The 17,007-nt window shown below is 41.7% G+C and overlaps 1 protein-coding gene across 1 annotated transcript in view; it reads left to right on the top strand.

Annotated features, from left to right (window-relative positions):
* The window catches only part of LOC125459512 (coiled-coil domain-containing protein 73-like), an 85,486-nt gene that overhangs the window by 543 nt on the left and 67,936 nt on the right, over window positions 1-17,007 (top strand). Inside the window, exons 2-5 of the mRNA XM_059651846.1 lie at window positions 1,189-1,310; window positions 3,315-3,350; window positions 3,928-4,002; window positions 7,548-7,683. Coding sequence (XP_059507829.1) covers window positions 1,189-1,310; window positions 3,315-3,350; window positions 3,928-4,002; window positions 7,548-7,683 — 369 coding nt within the window. The remainder of the gene's footprint in view (window positions 1-1,188; window positions 1,311-3,314; window positions 3,351-3,927; window positions 4,003-7,547; window positions 7,684-17,007) is intronic.

Here is a 17,007-nt window from a genome sequence, read left to right as displayed (position 1 = left end):
ACGTGAAAGGGCAGGTGTTGAACCTTTTGTGGTTACATCCACACTTCACTTGAACTCTGGTGAAGAGTCATCTCGACTTGAAACATTAGCTTGCTCTCTCTCCATGGATGCTGTCTGACCTGCTGTGATCTCAAGCATTTGTTGTTTTCAAGACATCACTTGGGGTGCCTGGAACACAGATTTTTCCCTTCTAAGACATATGGCAAGCTTGGAGAAACCTCGAAGAAATATGTCCAAATTCTCTAAGTGCTTTTTATTGGTCTTCCCTCTTATTAGAATCCCGTTCAGATAAATGGCGAGCTGGGGTAAACTTTGTAAAAGTTCTTCATTGTCCGCTGAAAAATGGCACAGGCTGATGATGCCCCAAGTAGCATTCTCGTACATTGGTACAAACACTTATGGGTATTAATTGTAGCATATGTCTGGGAATCCTTACCTAACTGCAGTTGCAGATATGCATGGCTCATATCCAGCTTTGTGAAGGACAGGCTGTCCTCCAGCATTGTGTATAAGTCCTTTATGTGAGGGATTGGGTATTTATTCAGCTGCGAGAAGCAGTTTGTCATTTGTTTAAAATCCTCACAAAAGCGAACCCGTCGGGCTTCACATTGAGTACGACTGGTACTGCCCATTCTGCAAACTGGACTGTTTTGATGATTCCTTTGCTTTCCAGCCTTCTGATTTCTGCCTCTATTTTTGCATGTACGGCACGGGGTGGACCTTGCAGAAGCGTGGAATCGCTCATGGTCAACTTGCAAGGTGGCCTTGGCTCCTTCGATGGTCCATAGACCTTCCTGCAAAATGTCTGGATATTTAATTATAACTTTACCTAGGTGCCCGTTTTCTAATTGAAAAACATTGAGCCAGTCAAGGTGAATCTTTATCAACCAATTTCACCCCATCAGACTTGGGCTTGAGCCTTTGACTACAATCAATTGGAACTGAACCAGCTGGTTTCCTGAAAGACTGGAACTGAAGTTGTACCCTTAATCTATAAAGGTTCCCTGGTGTAGGTTCTCAGTCTAGCTGAGGTCTTGGACAAACTGAATGATTTGAGTCCAGTGTGAATTTTATTAACGACTAGCTCTGCAGTCAGTGATACCGCGTGCCAGTATCAACCTCCATTACAGCCGGGTGACCATTCAGGCAAATGTTTATTTTGATTGGTTCTGATTTGAATGTTGCTAGGTAATTTAACTATTCCAAGCAAGGTGGATCTGATAGGTGTGGTATATCTAGACTTGCAGAAGGCATTTGACAAGGTGCAACATGAAAGACTGATCCAGAAATTAGATTCCAGTGGTTTAAGGGTAAGAGTATTGGCTTGGACAGAGGATTGGCTGATGATAGAAAGCAGAGGCTCGGGATAAATGTGTCCTTCTCTGGATGGCGAAGTGTAACTAGTGGGGTGCTGCAAGGTTCAGTTGTCAGACCTCAACTATTTACAATCTGTATAAATGATTTGCAAGCAGGAACAGAGTGTAACATAGCAAAGTTCATGGATGATATTAAAATAGGTGGGGAAAATAGGCAGTGATGAGGAACTGAAGAGTTTACAGATGGATACGAATAGGCTAGGAGAATGGGTCAGAATCTGGAAGATGACGTTCAGTGTGGACAAGTGTGAGATTGTCCAATATGGCCAGACAATAAATGGGGAAATTATTATTTAAATGGGAAACCAATTCAAAGTGCTTCAACGTGGAGGGATTTGGGCATTTTTGTGCATGATTCGCAGAAAGTGCAAGTGCAGGGTATGCAGATGCAGCATATATAAAGAAAGGCAAATGGAATCCTGGGATTTATTACAAAAAGGACTGGATTATAAAAGTAGTGTTGTTACAATTATATAAGGCATTGGTGAGACCACACCTGGAACATAGTGTCCACTTTTGGTCTCCTTATGTGAGGAGGGATTGTGGTGGATCTGGAGGTAGTTCAGAGGAGTTTCACAAGGTTAATTCTAGGTTGTAAAATGGCTGTCGTATGAGGAGCGATTGAATAGCTCAGGCTTGTACTCGCTGGAGTTCAGAAGAATGAGGATTGATCAGATTGATGTGAATAAAATGCTAAAGGAGACTGACGACATGGACATTAAATGGATGTTCCCCTCTGGACAGTCTTGAACAAGAGTTCATAGATATAGAGTGAGAAGAGGAAGATTCAAAACTGAGATGAGGAGTCAGAGGGTTGTGAATCTTGAATTTTCTGCCCCTCCATTGCAGTGGAGGCAGAATCAATTAACAGATTCAAGAAAGAAATAGATATGTTTCTGATGAAAAGCAAGATAAAGGGTCGTGGAGAGCAGACAAGAAAGTGGAGTTGAACAAAAGAAAAGTACAGGCCATTTGACCCTCCAAGCCTGTGCTGATTATCATGCCCTGACTAAACTAAAAAAAAACCTTTCTGCCTTTACTCGGTCTGTATCCCTCTCTTTCCCTCCCTATTCATGTAACCATCCAGATGCCTCTTAAATGTTGCCAACATGCCTGCTTCCACTATCACCTCTGGCAGTGCATTCCAGGCTTATCCCACTTTCCTCACACATCTTCCTTAAACTTTTGCCTTCTCGCCTTGAACTTGTGCCCTTTGTAATTGAATCTTCAACCCTTGGGAAAAAAAACCTCTGACTACCCACCCTATCTAAGGCTCACATAATTTTGTAGACCTCTATCAGGTCTCCTATCAGCTACCATCTTTCCAGTGAAAACAATCCTAGTCTTTTTACCCTTTCCTAATAGCCAGTGTCCTCAAGACCAGGCAATATTCTGAAGAAGGGTCTAGGCCCGAAACATCAGCCTTCCTGCTCCTATGATGCTGCTTGGCCTGCTGTGTTCATCCACCTCTACACCTTGTTATCTCAGATTCTCCAGCATCTGCAGTTCTTACTATCTCTAAGACCAGACATGATCTTGTTAAATGGCAGAAAGGGCTTGAAGGACCGAATTGCCTACTCCTGATCCTAATTCCTATGATCCTGTCTTCCTATGTAACTGATTTAAAGCTCATGCAGAGAAATCTCAATAAACCTCTCAAACTTGACTGCTTAGTCGATTTTTATTAAAATTCATCAATCACTATCTAATAGGTGTCTACTTCCTAAGCTTTTGTATGGATTGCAACAAATTAAAAGAAACTCCTTATAAGAAATGTAGTAAATAAAATCCCGTGTTTTCCATTTGAAAAGTCAAATCTATTTTGTCATGTGAGGCATGAATTGTAAGGGTAAAATACTGTCACATGGAAAAGGGTTAAGATGTGTGCTTGTTTATTTTATCAAACCTTAATATTAACGAAAATTTCTTTCCTTATAGTTTCAGACAAGGGTTAATGCAGTGGAAGAGGAGAAGGTATTGCTTATCATTAAGAATACCAAAACACATTGTAAAAGCTGTAAACATTTTTCACATAAATGGTTATTATGTCTTTTGTTGTTAATATTACTGTTGTAATTATTATTTCAGTTCTGTGATGTTGTTAAATGTAACTGGTTTCACAGAATTAATTTTCTGTACCATAATCTCATTAGGACACTTGGGCTAAGTTGTTGTTATTAGTAATTTTGCAAAAATTATGTTAATGGAAGGGGGCATCCTAACTTACCTTTTCAGAGCAAATAAAGTCAACTCCCTTTATAATATTTATGTGTTCCAGTTTTCCACAAAATTGATGGCTCATTGCTAATGTATAACACAAAGCACCTTGTTTTCTCATTAGCTTTCAGTTATATTTCTGAACATGGTGCTTTTAAAGGGTATAACTGTACCTTCAAACAAAAATCATTACACATCTAAAGAGATAAAAGTCAATTTTGTCCATTTCTAAAATAAATGAAATTCCTTTTCTGTATATTAATCGTGCTAATCTCTGTATTTAGAAGTCTGAGCATGCACTGGATAGTTGTGATAAGTATACTGTTCTACATAGGGAAAGTTCCAACTTAGCACAGAGGCAAAAGAAAGAGAAATCAATGGACTGAAGGAGGAATTGAAAGGACTGCAGGTAATGGATCAGTGTGGAACAGTATTTTATATAATGTGGTCAGTGGAAATGTTAAAAGGGATGTACACAGCCTAAGCTAACCTGGTTACTTTCAGTAAATTTGAAAAGCTGTTTAATGTTTGAAGGAAATCCTGTTATTTTATGCCTCCTAAACTGAAATTGTTAATCTTGTTAATCCAGGTGCTATTTCTGCATATTTAATAATTACCAGTAATTTGCTAGTATAGAACTCTGATTTACAATTAAGAAAGCTCTATAGTAAACCAGAAGCCTATTTTTATTGTGCAAATATTACAAAGATGCTCATATCCAATATATGGCATTAAACTATATGATCATGTGGCATATTGTCTGTGAGGAGTGCACAATACATTGTAAATTTATCACATAGTCTTGACAGCATTTGTGACTTATTCCTGTGTAAACAGATTGAGCACAGCTTGGATGGATTAATTGCAGCAAATCATAGTAACTGTTTTTCAAATTATTGGGTGTGCATGTAAATTAACAGATTAATAATCATGTCTTTATATTTCATATTTACTTTTTAAATGCATTTTGATTTACAAATAATGTTGTAACCATTGCTACTGCATTAATATGACTCAGATTGATAAGGAAATTAATCATATATTAGTTACAAAATCTTAGAAATACTTATTTATAGGTTTTTTTCCATGGGAATAGATTCATTCTGAATAAAATTCTAATTCTTTTAAGTGTAGAAAAAGTGCTTTTGGAAATAGATTACCTGGGTAATTCGACAGCTGATTCTCAAAAGAGCAGCTTCCAAAATGAAGTCAATGACTGGAACGCCTGCAATAACTCTTAGACTGGGTGCTGCTGACCTCATAAGTGCAGGCAAATAGCATACTGTGTTATCTATATAGGTCTCACTGTCATTTAATGTAAAAAATTCCATTATCTTACTTAGAGAAGGCCAAGAGTTCTTTTGATTGCTTTGCAGTACCTATGTGTCATGTGCAGCAGAGCATGTTAAATCCTATACATCACCTATGCTATGTCACAGATTGAACAAGCCAAACAGATCCTTGTAGCTACAGCGCAAAAGGTCAGACATGAGGAGGCATTTTGTTGGTTTTGATAGCTCGCCCTAGATTAACTAGATGATTAAAACAAGTAAACAGTGACACAAATAACAAATACTCTCTTTATGCAGGAATTTTAATTAGGTCTGAATATGGAAAATATAAAATGGAATACTGAAGCTGTAAATATAAAGTGTTTTGCAGTGAAGAAAACATTACAATGCAGTTGAGAAAATAAACTGGTTGAGGATTAAGCTTCATTAGGCATTTTAAACTGAAACAGTCTGTTCAAGAGGAATTGCAAGGCTGTTGAAGATTCTGGTGCAATCACTTTGTGTCCAACAGTAGAAAACCAGAAAGTATAAATAATGTTTGTAATATTTACTTAATGATGCTTTATAAAAATAAAGTTAGGAACAAAGTGAGAGAAATCAATCCAAATAATGAATAGTCCTAGTAAGTTGTCTTCCTGCCTTTAAAAGGGACAAGTGAAGTTTTGTAGCAGGCACATTAAGTATCACTCAACATATAGAAGCCGAACAGACCTGGCGATTGAATGCTGTTTTCATGCACTGCTATTTTGTTCTTGATGTGTTGATTATCTTATTTATCACTTCTTAAAAAGATATTGTGAGAAGTAAGAAAATTGAGTGCACATTTGTTTTTAAAATGTTTCTATGGAGGAGGACTTGACAACCATTCTTCTTTGTTTCAGACTCCCATTTTTAATCTCTGAAGTTATTTGCAGTTTATATATCCCTTCATAGGTTTCCAAGTACAGTCTAGAAAAAAAACTAAGTGAACTGGTAAGGACTTATTTTGCTATCCAGTCCTTTGTTGGGAAAGATGGGTAAGACAGCAGTATAGGCACACGGAGGGTCGGGCCAGTGGTAATAAAAGTGACTTCTGGAGCATTGCAGACGAGAATGAATGTTAGCTATCACACTGTTAAATTTACTTTAGGTAGTAATTGCTGGGAAAACTTATGCAAATCTGTATATTGCAATTTATACCATTGAAATATAATGTTGTACAAGTTTTAATTTATAGGAGTGGAATAATAGCTAAATTGTTATTGCACGTTGCACATACTCATCTCCCTCATCCACAGCCTGAAATTGCTGAAACATTTTTAACTGTTTCAATGCTATGATCCTTTCTTCATTGAAAGCATTCTCTTCAAATTGTTTGTTTGTCATTAATACTCTTGCATGTTTGAAATTTTTCCTTCAGAGACATTTTTAGTGGTGGCATGGTGGGTCAGTGGTTAACACTGCTCCCTCAGCACCAGTACAACTCCAAATCTAGCCTTTTCAGAATTGCCAATTTTTATCCTGCACCACTGGTGGCATGTTTTGAGATACCTTGGGCCCTGAGCACTGGAATTTTCTCCTTAAACCTTCCTGTCTCTCTTTTTCCTCCTTTTTAAGATGCTCCTTAAAACCTTCCTGGGCTACCAACCCTCATCTCTTTATAATATCAGTGTTAGGTTCAGTTTTACATTTTCCCCTGTGAGGCTCATTGTGATGCTTTTATCATTTTAAAAGATCTATATGCAATTGCAAAAAATTGCAATGTTGGAGTATGTACCAACACCAGTTAGACTGCACCGGTTCAAAAAAAAGCTCAGCACCAGCTTTATTTAGAAGGGCACATAGGAATGAGTGACAACTATTGGCGTTGTCTGCTGACAACCGATAAGAAAAATGCGGCCAAATTTGTAATATGCAAAGGCAAGTAAAGAACAGTGTATTGAAATCCATAATGATCGTACAGATGAGCCAGGTTCTGTATGTTTGCAGATGATGCTGAACTTTATCCTTCCTCTCTTACCCCAGGCTGTTGTCTCACTATAGTCTATACAGCAATAAGTTTTGAGAAGACGAGAATTTCCTCCAGCTTGAAGTAGGCAAAGCTAAAACCATTTCCTTTAACTCCCTATGCACCTAACCTCATAACTATCGGTTGTTAACTGAGAATAAATGAACTGGTGTGAAATTTTGACATGGTAGTTGATGTGTACTATTTTCTTTCCAACATGCTAAGACTGCCCTCTTTGATCATGCAACTGGTTAGGATAAACTGCCTGAAAGGATGGTAGAGCAAACCCCATCAAGGATTTCAGAAAGGAATTGGATGTGTACTTGATGGAGAGAGAAAAAAATCAATGCTACTGGGAAAGTACCTAACTTAAGTTACTGCTGCAGAGAAACAGCATGGAGACACTGAGATGAATGGCCTCCTCCTGTGCTTTAATCATTTGTGAATCAGTGAAAACATTGCCCCATCTTTTCCTTAATATTTGGAAACTTTTTGCTGAGTTTGGAACTGACTATCCTCTCTTCACAAAGATGAGTTGCTGCTTTCAAAGGCCTCTAAGATCCGACCCTATCCCAGCTCAGCTTAATGACACTTCTACTTAAATGAAATATCTGTATTATTTTTATAACGAATTAGAAACAATGTTTTGATATATTTTTCACCCTTGTTTTTCAGGAACAAAAGGTGCACTTGCAGACTGTTGCTAAGGATAATCAGCTCAGTCAACTGAGTGAAGTGGAGAAACGTTTTGCAGCAATAAGTCGCCAGTGTGGGTTGGTCAAGCAGGCTCATGAGAAACTAGAACAGAATGGTGAGTAGAATTTGCAAACCAAGTCCGTAACTCAATTAGTGAAATAAGCATAAGATGCCATGTTTTAAAGTCAGTTAGAATGTAGGAGTTGGCATTGAGAAAAGGCAATTCAACTTAACTGGAACATTTGAGGGTGAAATTTCTGATGATGCACTGTGTGTTAAATGGAAGTTAAATTATTTCCATTTTCTTCCATCACAACATCAAAGAGAATTAACATTATTCTGCACGTGGAGGTTTGGCTGTATTAGCATGCACTGTCAGAAACACATCAGTGAACAAGTGGCATTGAACAAATATTTTATGTATCCCTTCAGAGTGGAAGATGCATTTCAAACTCAAAACTTATCTACCATGAAATGACATGGTTCATCGGCAACAGAAACATATCAGCTACAATCTATAACCACGCAGCCTGGGTTATTCTCCACTCCACCATTGTCATCAAGACAGAGGATAAACCCTGATTGAAAGATGAGTGCGGGAGAGGTGTCCAAGAGCAGTACCAGACATACCTAAAAATGAGGTGACAACTTTGTGAAGTTACAGCACTGGATTATTTGTATGCCAAATAGCATAAGCAGCATGTGATGGGTAGAGTAAGAATTAGCTTTACTGTCACATGTACTCAAAATGAATATCGTGAAAAATTTACCAGTTGCCACTTATGGCACCATATTAGGCCCTCAGTGCAGATCCTTAAGTACAAATTTCTGAGGGAAAATAAATTATAAAAATAAAGAAACAAAAGCCCAGCATTGCAGCTCATAGAAATAAATTCGAAAAATAAAAGCACAGAATGATCCCACAACCAACAGTTCAGGTCTGTTGCCTGCAGTCCTGCCATGAATGTTGGGTGGACAATTAGACAATCAGCAGAAAGAGCAGGCTGCACAAGTATATTAATTCTTAATGATGAGCCCAGCACGTTTGTGCAGGGGACCGGGCTGATGCATTTTGAACCGTCTTCAGCCTGAAATGCTAAGTGGTTAATAGATCCAAGCCTCTTTCTGAGATCGCCAGTAGGACAGATGCCAGTCTTCAGCCAATTTGATTCAAGAAGCCACCAAAAGCGCTTGATGTTAGAAAGATGCATGGGTGTGACAGCATTCCTGTCATGGAACATGTAACATACACTTGAAACGTGTATTCTATAATTACCTGAAACAAGCTGTTCCACAATACGGCCACAACAGTACAATGTCATGGTTGGTTGGGCTCGCCGAGCTGATTCGATGTTCTGCAAACATTTCGTTACCCTGTTGGGTAACATCATCAGTGCACCCTCAGATGAAGTTTCATTGCAAGCTGCACTAATGATGTTACCCAGCAGGATAATGAAATGTCTGCGGATTGGCGAGCCAACCAACCACAACATCCACAACCCAAGCTACAAATCTAATCTAAAACCTTAGATAACAGTACAATGTGTAAAATTGTTCAGATATGTGCTTTCCACAGAAAGGAGGGCAAATCCAACTCGGCCTACTTACTGCCCCATCAGACTACTTTCAATCATCACCTAAGTGATCGTTGCTTTTGTTGACCATGCTATTTCGTTAGACGTGCTCAGCAATGACCTGCTCATGGATGCTCAGTTTGGGTTCTACCAAGGCCAATCAGACCATTAGCTCATTACAGCATTGGTGCAAACATGAACAACAGAGCTGAACTCAAATGGTGAGTTGGGAGTGACTGCACTTGACATCAAGGCAGCATGTGACCAAGCATGGCATAAGGGATAAACTCTCTGCTGCATTGAGTCAAACCTAGCAAAAGGAAGATGGTTGTGGTTGTTGCCGATCAATCATCTCAATTGTGGAGCATCACTGCAAGCGTTGTTGGGTAGACTCCTGGACCAACCATCTTCAGTTGCTTCATCATTGTTAAGGTCATAAAATAAGTGACGATAATGTTTCATGATTACATAACCACCATCCCTGACTCTTCAGATAATCAACCAAGAGAGAATCTAACCATCTGCCCTTTGCATCAAATGGGTGTTACCGCTGCTGAAAACATCTTTGTCAGCATCTTGGGGGTTACCGTTGACTAGAAAGTAACTGAATTAGCCATATATAATTGTGGCTACAATAGCAGGTCGCATTGTTAGTAATTCTGTGGTGAGTAACACACCCCCTGATTCTGAAAGCCAGTCCACTGTTTACAAAGCACAAATCAGGAGTATGGTTGTGTATTTTTCACTTGCCCAGATGAATACGGCTGTAACACAATCAAAAAATACCATCTAGAAGTATTATCAACCACCACCAGTGATGCACTGTGACAGCAGAGTGTGCCATCGACAATATGTTCTGCAGCGACTCACCACAGCACCTTCCAAACCCCTGACCACTACTAGCTAGAAGGACAAGGGCAGCAAGTGCATGGAAATGCCACCCTTGGAGTCACATGACATCGTGAATTGGAAGTATATCACCATTCCCTTCAGTATCAGTGGGTCAGAGTTGTGGAACTAACTTCCTCATGGCACTGTCAGTGTACCTAGCCTCTTAGGAATGGTTCAACAAAGTAACTTACTTCACTAAATACTGGCTAGATACTAAATCCTGGCCTAGCCACTGATGCCCATGTTGGGTTGAATAAAAGAAAATGTTTGGACAGTAATCCTAAGTTCAAAAAAAGTGAGGAAATTAAAGAAGCTACTATCAGCAGAGAAAAAGTGCTAGAGAACCTTAAGGACTGAAATCTGACAAATCCCCAGGACCTAAATGATCTCCACCTAAGGGTTATAAAAGAGATAGCTATAGCAATGGTGAATGTAGCTATGATTTTCCAGAATTTGTTAGATTCAAGAACAGATCCATTAAATTGGAAGTTAGCAAGAATTAAACTGCTTTTTAAGTATGGAGGCAAGAAGAAAACAGTGAGCTACGACCCAATTAGCCTAACATTGTTTGTCACTAACAATACACTTAGAAAAGCACAGTGCAGTTTGAACAACTGAACATGATTTTACAGAAGAAAATCTTGTTTGACAAATTTATTAGCATTCTTTGAATATGTGAATGGAAGATTAGATAAAGGGGAATTAGTAGATGTTGTGTCCCTGATTTTTCAAAAGACATTTGATAACTTGCCACTAAAAAGGTTAATAGTTAAGATAAGGGCTTGTAGAATTGCTGGTGATATATTAGCAAGGATAAAGGATGGATTAATGGCCAGAAAGCAAAGAATGGGCATAAACGAGGCATTTTATGTCAGCAGATATTGGAGTGCGACAAGGATCAATGCTGGGGTCTCAGCTATTTATAAAGGACCTCCAGGGGCAAACTTTTCACACAGATGGTGATCCATATATGATGGAGCTGCCAGAGGAAGTGTTAGAAGTTAGTACAATTACAACATTTTAAAAGATATCTGGATGGGTATATGCAGAGGAAGGGTTTAGAGGATATGGACTAAATGCTGGCAAATGCGACTAGATTTACGGAGGAAGTCTGGTTGACATAGATGAGTTGGACCGAAGTGCCTGTTTCTGTGCTGTATGTCTCTATGGCTCTATGTTACCTACGATTACAGAGAGATCTTGATCAATTAGGTCAATGGGCTGAGGAGTGACAAGTAGAGTTTATTTTGGATAGATGCGAGGTATTGCAGTTTGGTAAAACAAGTAAGGGCAGGACTTAGGCAATTAATTGTAGGACTATGGGTAGTGTTAAAGAACAGAGAGACCTAGGGGTTCAGGTACATAATTCTTTGAAATTTGCATCACAGGTAGACAAGTTGGTTAAGAAAGTGTTTAACACGCTTGCCTTCATTACTCAGGCCTTTGAGCATTGGAGTTGGGATATCATGTTGAAGTTGTACAGAATGTTGTTGAGATCTCTTCTGAAGTATTGTGTGTAGTACTGGTCTTCCTATTATAGGAGGGTTCATAAAATATTTACCACCATGTAGCCAGGAAAGGAGAGTTTGAATTATACAAGTAGGCTGGGATTTTTTTTCACTGGAGCGTAGGAGGTTGAGGGGTGACCTTATATAGGTTTATAAAATCATGAGGGGTATAGATAAGGTGAACAGAAAGGGCCTTTTCCCTAGGGTGGGGGAATTTTAAACTGGGAGAATGTATATAAGGTGAGAGGAGGAAATCTTAAAAAGGATGTGAGGCGCCACATTTCTACACAGAAAGTGGTCATGTGTGGAATGAACTGCCAGAGGAAGCAGTGAATGCAGATACAGTTCCAACATTTAAAAGACATTTAGATAAATACATGAATAGTAAGAGCTTAGAGAGGTGTGGGTCAACTACTGACAAATGGGACTAGGTCAGATTGGAATGTGTGGTCAGTGTAGACTAGTTGGGGCAACTCTGTGACTCTCTAAATACATCTGGAGTATTCTGCTGAATCACCAGTGGTCAGGTGGTAATGTTTAAGACCATAAGACAGGTGAAGATCTAAATGAAAGGTTTGGGTGAGAAATTGTGGAAACTCAGTACGGATGAAGCAGAATATCTCAGAAGCAGAAGTAATCACAAACGACATTGAAAGTGTCGCCCATTGACCTCTTCATTAAAATAATGAAGATCCCATGTGCTGCGTAAGGGCATAAAACTAAGTTCCTGTCATCTTTAACTGTAAGTAATTACCAACATGCTCTTATGTACAGTGCTGCCTTTCTTGGATGATGTGTGGATCAGTATCAGTATTTACATAGCATTTGCAAGCTCCCACTGCCTTTGTGTTACATGAATTGTGCTGCATTTATGCGACTATGGTCTCCTTGGTCAAATATCCATTTAGAGACATTCCATGACCCTTCTGTCAGAGTCTTCCATGTGCTACTACATGGATGACAATCCTAAACAGACATTAACTGATGCCGTACAGGCAAGGTTGCTGGGAGACAACTGTGGCTAAGTGCTCCGTTTTGCAACCTCCTGTCAAGAACAGACATAGATTCACTGTTGCCCATTTGTCAGCTAGGGCCATGATGAAGCAGTTGGTAGATATGCTGATATTGGGGTTCTGATGCTTGGATCTGTCTGGGGATGGTGGCCTGGCAATACTCTTCAGGCTAAAGTGTGTCATGTCATCCTTACATCACAGCTGTAACAGGGGAAATCTTGATGTGATGGATGTGAAAGAACTGAGAGAGTGGCAGCTGTCTTCCTAGGAGGAAGATAAGAACTTTGAGCAGGAGGAACATCACCACTTGTGTTGAGAGAACTCTACACTTTCAGCTACAGCAAACAGGCCAGGACTTAATTGATATGTGGTTCTAACAGAAGTGCGCTAGTTGGAGTGAACACTCCTTGCTTGTAAATTTGTGGCTGCTCAAAAGGCAAACATTCCCAAAAACAAATGCAATCTTTTTCATTTTCTTTGCTTTGGTATTGCTGAATGAAAATGAACACGCTCAGCCTTTTTGAAGGATTTCCAGTATGTGATGGTCCAATATTAAACAATGGGGAAATTTAGGCCACATTGAGCAAAAGGGAAAGACTGAACCTCTGCTAGATGGAAGCTATTACCAGGCACATACCTGGCCTTTAAAACATCGCCGATGCCAGGAGCTCCCAGCAGTGTCTAGTCTTTGCATCTCTGATGAGTGGGAAAGTGGTAGAGTTAGCAGAGTGGTAAATCATACATGTGTGGAGCATAGCTAATCTGATGAGTTGTGGAAAAAAAATGTGAAAAAACCCGCAAGGGCCCACTGAGAGAGAACTTCCATGAGACTCATAAAAATTCACAAAACCAGTTTCTGGTAAAATTCAGCCCTGTACCCCCTGTCTCACCTAAAAACCAAGCAATGATGCTGGCACTTGTAACAACTCGAGGCTTATATTTCAAATTAATAAGATAAAATGGAAATGTGGGGAGGGTGAGGAGGTAACTCTTTTGGCTAGAAAGCCAGCATAGCATTCAAATTAACACCAAAAAGCATAGGGTTCAGTCCTGATTTCAGGCAAGGCTGACTTGGGGCCTGCCTTCACACCATGCCCATCAACAAATCTCAGCAATTATCCATGTTTCGACAAAGAATCATCTTTCCAGCTTTCAAGCATAAAACTCAAGAGGAAGGGAATATTTTCTACCATGAACACAAGTGTCTGAATTTTCTGCAGGGGATGTTTTAAAATTATTTAGATCAGGATGGAGAGTGGGTTAGTATAATCAAACTGTACTTTTCCAAGACTCGGTTTAGATTGTTTTGCAATAGAATATCAATTTACTATGTGATGAAAATAATATATTTATAGGTGAAGTATTGACACAAAATTACACATAAAAATGGAGAAAACAAAGTGTGGAGCTGGATGAACACAGCAGGCCAAGCAGCATCTCAGGAGCACAAAAGCTGACGTTTCGGGCCTAGACCCTTCATCAGAGACGGGGATAGAACATAGAACATAGAACAGTACAGCACAGAACAGGCCCTTCAGCCCACAATGTTGTGCTGACCATTGATCCTCATGTATGCACCCTCAAATTTCTGTGACCATATGCATGTCCAGCAGTCTCTTAAATGACCCCAATGACCTTGCTTCCACAACTACTGCTGGCAACGCATTCCATGCTCTCACAACTCTCTGTGTAAAGAACCCGCCTCTGACATCCCCTCTATACTTTCCTCCAACCAGCTTAAAACTATGACCCCTCGTGCTAGCCATTTCTGCCCTGGGAAATAGTCTCTGGCTGTCAACTCTATCTATGCCTCTCATTATCTTGTATACCTCAATTAGGTCCCCTGTCCTCCTCCTTTTCTCCAATGAAAAGAGACCGAGCTCAGTCACCCTCTCTTCATAAGATAAGCCCTCCAGTCCAGGCAGCATCCTGGTAAACCTCCTCTGAACCCTCTCCAAAGCATCCACATCTTTCCTATAATACGGCGACCAGAACTGGACGCAGTATTCCAAGTGCGGTCTAACCAAAGTTTTTTATAGAGCTGCAGCAAGATCTCACGACTCTTAAACTCAATCCCCCTGTTAATGAAAGCCAAAACACCATATGCTTTCTTAACAACCCTGTCCACTTGGGTGGCCATTTTAAGGGATCTATGTATCTGCACACCAAGATCCCTCTGTTCCTCCACGCTGCCAAGAATCCTATCCTTAATCCTGTACTCAGCTTTCAAATACGACCTTCCAAAATGCATCACCTCGCATTTATCCAGGTTGAACTCCATCTGCCACCTCTCAGCCCATCTCTGCATCCTGTCAATGTCCCGCTGCAGCCTACAACAGCCCTCTACACTGCCAACGACACCTCCAACCTTCATGTTGTCTGCAAACTTGCTGACCCATCCTTCAATCCCCTCATCCAAGTCATTAATAAAAATTACAAACAGTAGAGGCCCCAGAACAGAGCCCTGTGGAACTCCAGGCAGAATATTTTCCTTCTACTACCACTCGCTGTCTTCCCCTGTAGCTGCCTGGATACAGAATTGGCTGGCCAACAGAAGACAGCGAGTAGTAGAAGGAAAATAGGATGGGGAGAGGGAACTGGAATAAATAGGGAGAGAGGGGGAGGTGGACCGAAGATGGAGAGAAAACAAGATAGGTAGAGAGGAGAGTATAGATGGGGAGGTAGGGAGGGGATAGGTCAGTCCAGGGAAGATGGACAGGCCAAGGAGGCGGGATGAGGTGGTAGGTCAGAAATGGAGGTGCGGCTTGAGGTGGGAGGAAGGGACGGGAGAGAGGAAGAATAAGTTAGGGAAGCAGAGACAGGCTGGGCTGGTTTTGGGATGCAGTGGGGGGAGGGGATGAGCTGGGCTGGTTTTGGGATGCAGTAGGGGAAGGGGAGATTTTGAAGCTTGTGAAGTCCACATTGATACCATTGGGCTGCAGGGTCCACTTGGTTTCCCCTATGTAGAGGAAGCCACACCAGGTGCAGTAGATACAATATACCACATTAGCAGATGTGCAGGTGAACATCTGCTTGATATGCAAGGTCATCATGGGATAGAGGTGAGGGATGAGGTGTGGGGGCAAGTGTCGCACTTCCTGTGGTTGCAAGGGAAGGTGCCGGGTGTGATGGGGTTGGAGGGGAGTGTGGAGCGGACAAGGGAGTCGCCGAGAGAGTAGTCTCTCCGGAAGGCAGACAAGGGTGGGGATGGAAAAATGGCTTGGGTGGTGGGGTCGGATTGTAGATGGCGGAAGTGTCAGAGGATGGTACGTTGTATCCGGAGGTTGGTGGAGTGGTATGTGAGAACGAGGGGGATCCTCTGGGGGCGGTTGTGGCGGGGGCGGGGTGTGAGGGATGTGTTGCGGGAAATGTGGGAGACACAGTCAAGGGCGTTCTCGACCACTGCGGGGGGGGAATGTTGCGGTCCTGGAAGAACGTGGACATCTAGGATGCGCGGGAGTGGAATGCCTCATCCTGGGAGCAGATGTGGCGGAGGATTTGGGAATAGGGGACGGAATGTTTGCAGGAGGGTGGGTGGGAGGAGGGGTATTCTAGGTAGCTGTGGGAGTCAGTGGGCTTGAAATGGACATCAGTTTCTAGCTGGTTACCTGGGATGGAGACTGAGAGGTCCAGGAAGGTGAGGGATGTGCTGGAGATGGCCCAGGTGAACTGAAGGTTAGGGTGGAAGGTGTTGGTGAAGTGGATGAACTGTTCGAGCTCCTCTGGGGAGCAAGAGGCGGCGCCAATACAGTCATCAATGTAACGGAGGGAGAGTTGGGGTTTGGGGCCTGTGTAGGTGCGGAAGAGGGACTGTTCCATGTAACCTACAAAGACGCAGGCATAGCTTGGGCCCATGCGGGTACCCATGGCCACCCCCTTTGTCTGTAGGATGTGGGAGGAATCGAAAGAGAAGTTGTTGAGGGTCAGGACGAGTTCGGCTAGGCCGACCCCACCACCCAAGCCGTTTTTCCATCCCCACCCTTGTCTGCCTTCCGGAGAGACCACTTTCTCCGCGACTCCCTTGTCCGCTCCACACTCCCCTCCAACCCCACCACACCCGGCACCTTCCCCTGCAACCGCAGGAAGTGCTACACTTGCCCCCACACCTCCTCCCTCACCCCCATCCCAGGCCCCAAGATGACCTCCCATATCAAGCAGATGTTCACCTGCACATCTGCTAATGTGGTATATTGTATCCATTGCACCCAGTGTGGCTTCCTCTACATAGGGGAAACCAAGTGGAGGCTTGGGGACCGCTTTGCAGAACACCACCGCTCGGTTTGCAACAAACAACTGCACCTCCCAATCGCGAACCATTTCAACTCCCCCTCGATTCCTCAGACGACATGTCCATCATGGGCCTCTTGCAGTGCCACAATGATGCCACCCGAAGGTTGCAGGAACAGCAACTCATATTCCGCTTGGGAACCCTGCAGCCCAATGGTATCAATGT

Source organism: Stegostoma tigrinum, chromosome 17, assembly GCF_030684315.1.
Source record: "Stegostoma tigrinum isolate sSteTig4 chromosome 17, sSteTig4.hap1, whole genome shotgun sequence".
NCBI classification, from domain to species: Eukaryota; Metazoa; Chordata; class Chondrichthyes; order Orectolobiformes; family Stegostomatidae; genus Stegostoma; species Stegostoma tigrinum.
The sequence above is the reverse complement of the archived record's forward strand: the minus strand, read 5'-3'. Positions and strand labels throughout refer to the sequence as shown.